Here is an 8,098-nt window from a genome sequence, read left to right on the forward strand (position 1 = left end):
GTTGCACTTCACAGGGGACTTTGAGGACACTGGAAAACACTCGGCTCTTTCTAACAAGTACCTTACCATTTTCTTTTTTGATACCTAAATGCATTGTAAATTAATATTTAATTCAAATTATTTTTAGCTCATTCATTTTAATTTTTTGAAAATCTTTCTCCTATCTGGTGATTTACACTTTCTAGTATGAAAATATTTCTTCTCATTGTGCTTGCAGTGTTTTCTTTCTAGGCGTACAACAAGTGTTTATATGTGTAAATAACACTAATAATCTGGCAATTGGAATAATCTGGAAGTGTGATGGCTTTGAATAATACAACACTGCATTCCGGTATCATTAACCCTTCTCTGAAAAAAAGTGAGAGAATATTAATAGTGCAAGTGTTAGTGATGGTCTTCCTCTATATCAACTCTCTCCTCATTTTCACCTTCTTCAAAAAGGAAACCTTCTACACCAACACACGTTACATTTTCTTTGCTCACACCCTGATTTGTGACTGTGTTTTTCTTTTCCTGTCTGACCTTTTGCTTTTACTGATCTACTTTCAAATGCCAATGCCTGCCGGACTGTGTGTCATTATCTGCGTGGTAATGATCATTCTGACTTTTGCTACACCGCTCACCCTGACGGCTATGAGTGTGGAGCGCTACGTGGCCATCTGTATGCCTCTGAGACATGTTGAGATCTCTACTCCTCATCGAGCTCTGTACGGCATCCTGGTCATCCACGCTTTCAGTATCCTCCAGTCATTTGTTGTTCTTCCAATTTTTGTAGTCTCAGTCCCACTCAGCTTCTACATCACGGACATGATTTGCAGCGTGGAAATGCTCATAGTGAACAGCTGGCAAAGTCACCTCAAGTCTGCAGCCTCGCAGTTCTACTTTCTCATCATGAGCAGCACCATCATCTTCACCTACATCAAAATCTTGAAGGCTGCAAAAATGGCCTCGACGGATACGAAGAAGAAATCCACCTCCAAGTGCCTCAAAACTGTTATTCTTCACGGTTTTCAGCTTGTGCTCAGCTTGTTCCAGCTATGGTGCCCTTTCATAGAAATGGCTGTGCTTCAAATCGGAAATCTGGAACTGTTTATACATATCAGGTATTTTGATTATCTTGCTTTCATTCTTGCACCTAAATGTCTTAATCCCCTGATATATGGTTTACGGGATGATCACTTTTACATTGTTTTGAAACACTATGCTTTTTGTGGGTTAAATAAGAAAATATATCCCAAGTTTATTGATCAATAGTCGTTCAAAATTTAAGACAAAATCATGTAAAAATATTTAGCCATGTATCATAAAATTATAACTGTTAAAAACTGCATCCAGTGACACTGGAACCGTGTAATTAAAAATCAATGCTGGATTATTGGAATGTACACATATTATGTTTTTACAAAATCTTTAATTAACAGGGGAAATTGCTATGCTGACTTTTATACAATTAATGTTGGTTCTACAGATGTCCGTATACAGGCATGTCTTGATTAAATATTTTAATATTCACATTTAATAAACTCTGATACCTTATATGGAAACTGAAAAATAATTTGTTGCAATTATATGATTTCAGATGTTACTCATTCTGTGCAAGAAGGCAGCAGTGGGTATCTCCGTGATAAACCATTTGAATACCAAAGAATTATTACAGCCACAGCTACCAACTTGTTTTAACAAATGAATAATAACCATACAGGCCTTATTCATAAACTCACAAAGAAGCCTAATTCACAAACACATAAACTCACAGAGGCCTAAAAATGCCACAGCACATCAGCACCAAACAAACTCCATTTAACAGCTCGATATACGTCCGTAATTTTTCATTTTTGAAATCTGAGAAAAAAATCCATAAATGTTGAAAGTAAATTAAAATGTAATTCTGTTTAATATAAATGTGGGTAGCACTATGGCCTCAGACCTTCTGTTCGGGTGGTTTAAATCCATCCTTTTTTTAGGGTATCTGGTTTGCTCCTGCTCTGCTAAAATATCTGGTCAGGTGAACTAGTGCTCCTAAAATGGCTGAATTGTGTGATTATGTTCCCTGCATGGATAAATGGATGAAAATAGTAATTCTCAGTATGTTGACCATTTATATGAAGGGTACGCTTTCTTATATTCTAGTTTGTGAGTTACAGTATAACACAGACATCAAACAACATTTAATTAGATGAGTAAAAAAAAACGTTTTTCCTGCATTTTTTGTATACCATATTTTTTCAAAATCAGTTACCAATCTTTTATCAGCATATATAAATTATTCGGTGTTCAAATATGGTGTGTTTGCATTTGAGTCTTGAAAAGACTGTAGGGTGAAGAATCAGAGGTGTGACTGTAAACTGCCACCAGGTGGAGGTTCACACACATTGACTGTTGCTTAGATCCACTTCGTACACAACTGTTCAGGTATACCTATGCAGGGACGGATTACGGACCGGGCCAGCGGGGCCGCTGCCCAGGGGCCCTTGGGGTGCAGGGGGCCTGTGGGGCCCCTGGCCCAAAACAATTTGCAATGCTTTTCAACAATGTATTTTCGTTTGTCTATTTTAGAGGGCCTACATTCTTTGATCCTCTGCCTACAAGGGCCCCTGACCCTATAGGGAGGGCGTTTGGCTGCCAAGGGCCCTTGAATTGTGGTGGTTGTGGTGGTGGTGGTGGTGGTGGGGGGGGGGGGGGGGGGCCCTCGCGAACTTTTTGCCCAGGGGCCCACACAACCCATAATCCGTCCCTGTACCTTTGAGAAATTCATCCTGGGGTAAGTTTAGACTATAAATGCACCAGCTTTACCACAAAGTTGTTCACAATTGTTCAGGCATACCGTAGGTCTTGGGGCCCCTATAAAATACTTGGCCCCAGGAATCTGCCAGGGTATCCATGTCCCTCTGATGCACCTGAATGTATGTATGGCTGGATGGGTTCATAGTAATACTTGTGCTTTATCACAGAAGTTATATCAGGCTTTGATTTAATTTTCTCAACCAACCTTTAGAGTCACTGTGTGGGGAAAAAGCACTTAAGTTTCACAGACTATTATTCCTACTGACCATTTAACTTTATCTAGTTTAATTACATTATTAAACCTGCTATGCCGATATTATTACCTTATATTACAGTTTTTATGAATTCCTAAAACACTAAATCCCATTGTAAAAACTAAACTGTCAACTACCAAAACTCTTTCATCAAATCAATGCCACAGTTGTCAAAATCTTAAACACTATTCATCTGGTTAGGACACAATTTCCAAATCTGAATCTCCCATTTACCAAAATGCTAAACACATTCTCAAGCACAAAACACATTTAGCAGTGTGGTGCACTTGTACCCAGAATTATGCACACAGGCTACAGAAGTCAAACACAACTAACACACTGTTTTCATCATGTACACACTACCACTGAAAATTGAAAACATATGTATCCAGTGAACCCAATTAGTAAACAGTATATAAGCCTAGTCAAATGCAAATGGCATGAGTGGATCCAACAATGGAGCAATACAATAGAAGAGGAAGAGGATGAGGAGTCTATGTCAGAGGTGGTGGGCAAGGATTACAGTTTTTCTATATTGCTAAGACACATTCCTGGAAAACTGCTCTCCTTTTCCCTAAACTGTGAACACAAAACCCAATTTTCAAGCTACATTCATAAAACCTCTGACTGTTCTTGCAAAATCAAACTTTCACCCCAAAAGAGTTCAATCTGTGCTCAAAACTGAACTATGCTGTCAAATCATGCCTCAAGTCAATCTAAATTACAGTTTTTGCCCATTGCTTGAACACTATAAACCCATGGTTAGACTAAAGTAACACAACCTGAAGCTTTTGTTACCATACCTCAAACACATGTACCCATACCTTAAACAAAAGCGTTGCTTTGCACTCCAGTTGCAATTATGCAACACACTTACCCCTTTATGCAACACACATGGTCCTGCATACTACACTCCGTTTCATACATAAGACACTTCGTTCAAAAATGAAATGTCAGGGTGCCATTTGGAAAACACATGTATCCAAAATACAAAACACATCGGGTAATTGCAACCACTCAAATACACACCTGAAGGCACTCACTTGCAAAACTGAACACCAATTAGCCAACTACAAAAAGCCCCCAGTTTAGCCATTTCAAGAACTTTGCAAGCATAGATGGAGGGAGAGGAAGAGGAGGAGGAGGAGGAGGTCGAAGAGGCCATGCACGGACCCATATTTCTGATGATATAAGAGCAACTTTGGTGGACCATGTCATCAACCATGGCCTGACCATGAGAGAAGCTGGGCAGAGTCCACCCACATCTAAGCCGCTTCACAGTGGCATCTGTAATAAGAACATTCCGACTAGAAAACAGGTATGTCGTCACCTCTCTACCTTCTACTCTACTCACATGGTTTTTATAGCACTGTTCTACAGTATATCACATTACCATATCAAGTGTACAGGATATTGCAGGGTGCTAATGCTCCTTTTTCAGCCAAAGTGGTAGTTTTTGTGAAACATACCATGATTACTTATATTGAAGTATAGTGTTGTACAGTGGATGATACAGTATATACAGTAAAGTACTGTAAGAAAAATAAGTAAACCGATGACAATATGTGGTTGTATTGCTCTAGAATGACTCGAAGACCTTCTGGGGGAGGACGCCAGCGCCTGTTCACACAACAGCAGGAACTTGCCGTTGTGGACCTAGTGAGGGCAGACAATGCCATCCGTCTCCACCAGCTACGAAAGAAAATACTTGCAGACAGGCAAGTGTTCAACAACATAAACCATGTGAGCATCACCACCATCACACGCATCTTGGGAAATCACAGCATCACCATGAAGCAGCTCTACAGAGTCCCATTTGAGAGGAACAGTGACAGGGTCAAAGGACTTCGAGCTGAATATGTACGGGTAAGTGTAACTGTCCTTTACATTTACAATACAGTATTGGTGAAATCCAGTAGCAGCTGAATATGTACCATATCCATTCTGAGAGCTACACAGGTACCTGTGTGATGGGGTGAGGGTTCTGTATGTGTAGCACTGTAGTACAGTAATATGTTCTCTTTTTTTGTTACAGAGAATCTTGGCCATGGATGGAGCTGCACAGCCTCATGAATTCATTTTCATTGATGAAGCTGGCTTCGACCTGTGCAAAACAAGACGACGGGGTCGTAATGTAATTGGCCAAAGGGCAATTGTGCACGTCCCAGGCCAGCGCGGGGGAAATATCACAATGTGTGCCGCCATAAGCCTTCGAGGGCTTCTGCATCATCATGCAAAACTAGGTCCATACAATAGCCAACATATACTCACATTTCTAGATGCTCTCCATAATATAGTTGTACAGAACAGACCAGATCAGCCCAGGTTTGTGGTGATATGGGATAATGTCAGTTTCCATCGGGCTGCTCTGGTCCAGGCCTGGTTCTCCAACCACAATCAACTTGAAGTGGTATACTTGCCCCCTTACTCACCATTTTTAAACCCTATAGAGGAATTTTTTTCGGCTTGGAGATGGCGTGTATATGACCGCCAACCACATGCCCGCATGCCTCTTCTCCAGGCAATGGAACAGGCCTGCGGCGACATTCAGATGACAGCAATCCATGGATGGTTTCGACATGCAAGGGGATATTTTCCCCGGTGCCTAGCGGGAGAAGACATTGCTTGCGATGTCGATGAGGTCCTGTGGCCAGACCCCAACAGACGGCGGGATCCATGAGCCCACGTATGCACAATTGTCATGATTTTTTGTGTTTACAGTATAGTGTTTTTTCTATTACTGTATTGTGTTTTTTTTTTTTCTTCTTGATCTGACTTCATGGTACTGCAATGTATAGTGCTGCAATGTACAATATTGAGTAGGTCTATTTGCTTTTTTGGTTGTTTGAAAATGTGTCTCCTGAAAATATGCCTTCTGAGTAAACAATGAAAATCAAAGACTGCAGTGTTTTATATAAAGTAGACTAGTGTGTTCCCCCTGATCTGAAAGTGTTTGCATATGATGCAAGTATGTGTCATTTTGTCAACAGAGTTACATTTTGACAAAGAAATGTTAGGTTTTGATAGCAGAGTTTAGGTTTTGAGAGTGGAGTTTCACTTTGGCACAGATGTGAATGGTATATTTCCCAGTGTTGTGTCATGTTTACTTGTGTTTAGAGTTTTGGCACAATGAGTTTTGCAAAATGTGTTCAGGCAACGGGCAAAAACTGTAAATACTCCACTGAGTAATCACTAAACACTACATAGAAAAAAGGAAAACACAATGCTCAGGACATGAAGCGGTAGAAATAAATGTTTATTTAGGCTAAATGCATGTTGCAAAACAAAATACCTGGGCATTTGTAACCATCGTACATAGAAAAATGAATTTGCAAAAAAACAGAAATCCTGTGCATTTACATGTAGCACTTGTATGTAACCATAAAGCACAAAAATATACAAATGAAGTACAAAAAAAATAAGTGCATTACTCCGCCACAGCATCATTTCTCCGTACTGGGTCAGACCACAGGACTTCATCTACATCACAGGCCACATTTTCTCTGGCCAGATAACGGGGAAAAAACCCCTGGCATGCCGTATCCTGCCTCCACACCCATGTCACCACAGGCCAGTTCCATGGCTTGCAGGAGATTTACCCTGGTGTAAGTTTGGCGTTCATATACCTCCCACCGCCATGAGGAGAAGAATTCTTCAATGGGGTTCAGGAAAGGGGAGTATGGTGGAAGGCAAAGACTGATAAAACCTTGGTTCATATTGAACCACTCTCTAACCTGGAGGCCTCTGTGAAAACTCACATTGTCCCAAAGAACAACATATACTGAACAAAAATATAAACGCAACACTCTTGTTTCTGCTCCCATTTTTCATGAGATGGACTTAAAGACCTACAATTCATTCCAGATACACAATATTACCATTTCTCTCAAACATTTCTCACAAATCAGTCTAAATGTGTGATAGTGAGCACTTCTGCTTTGCTGAGATAATCCATCCCACCTCACAGGTGTGCCACATCAAGATGCTGATCTGACATCATGGGTAGTGCACAGGTGTACCTTATACTGCCCACAATAAAAGGCCACCCTGGAATGTGCAGTTTTTTGCTTTATTGGGGGTCTGGGGACTCAGAACCGGTCAGTATCTGGTGTGACCACCATTTGCCTCATGCAATGCAACACATCTTCTTCGCATAGAGTTTATCAGATTGTCAATTGTGGCCTGTGGAATGTTGGTCCACTCCTCTTCAATGGCTGTGCGAAGTTGTTGGATATTAGTGGGAACTGGTACACGCTGTCGTATACGCCGGTCAAGCACATCCCAAACATGCTCAACGGGTGACATGTCCGGTGAGTATGCTGGCCATGCAAGAACTGGGACATTTTCAGCTTCCAAGAACTGTGTACAGATCCTTGCAACATGGGGCCGTGCATTATCTGTCTGAGTGGCTGGTCTCAGACGATCTTGGAGGTGAACCTGCTGGATGTGGAGGTCCTGGGCTGGTGTGGTTACACGTGGTCTGCGGTTGTGAGGCCGGTTGGATGTACTGCCATATTCTCTGAAACGCCTTTGGAGACGGCTTATGGTTGAGAAATGAACATTCAATGCACGAGCAACAGATCTGGTTGACATTCCTGCTGTCAGCATGCCAATTGCACGCTCCCTCAATGCTTGTGGCATCTGTGGCATTTTGCTGTGAGACAAAACTGCACATTCCAGGGTGGCCTTTTATTGTGGGCAGTATAAGGTACACCTGTGCACTACCCATGATGTCAGATCAGCATCTTGATGTGGCACACCTGTGAGGTGGGATGGATTATCTCAGCAAAGCAGAAGTGCTCACTATCACACATTTAGACTGATTTGTGAGAAATGTTTGAGAGAAATGGTAATATTGTGTATCTGGAATGAATTGTAGATCTTTAAGTCCATCTCATGAAAAATGGGAGCAAAAACAAAAGTGTTGCGTTTATATTTTTGTTCAGTGTAGATGGGCTGCTCATCCTGCTGCCCTAACAGAGCATCTTGCATGTGATTGAGGAAAATGAGGAGCTGATGAGTGTTGTAGGGCCCTAGGTTGGCCTGATGGTGGACAACAC

At 41.3% G+C, this 8,098-nt stretch overlaps 1 protein-coding gene across 1 annotated transcript; it reads left to right on the top strand.

Moving 5' to 3' along the window:
* On the top strand, nt 1-1,936 carry LOC125711700 (odorant receptor 131-2-like). The gene has a single exon (XM_048980906.1). The coding sequence runs from the start codon at nt 301-303 to the stop codon at nt 1,252-1,254; it is 954 nt and encodes a 317-aa protein (XP_048836863.1). The 5' UTR covers nt 1-300; the 3' UTR covers nt 1,255-1,936.
* The last annotated feature ends 6,162 nt before the right edge of the window (nt 1,937-8,098 follow it).

Source organism: Brienomyrus brachyistius, chromosome 17 (assembly GCF_023856365.1).
Source record: "Brienomyrus brachyistius isolate T26 chromosome 17, BBRACH_0.4, whole genome shotgun sequence".
Lineage (NCBI taxonomy): Eukaryota > Metazoa > Chordata > Actinopteri > Osteoglossiformes > Mormyridae > Brienomyrus > Brienomyrus brachyistius.

Excerpts from the sequence above, each read along its gene's own strand:
- LOC125711700 (XM_048980906.1), top strand. The coding sequence starts at position 301 with ATGGCTTTGAATAATACAACACTGCATTCCGGTATCATTAACCCTTCT.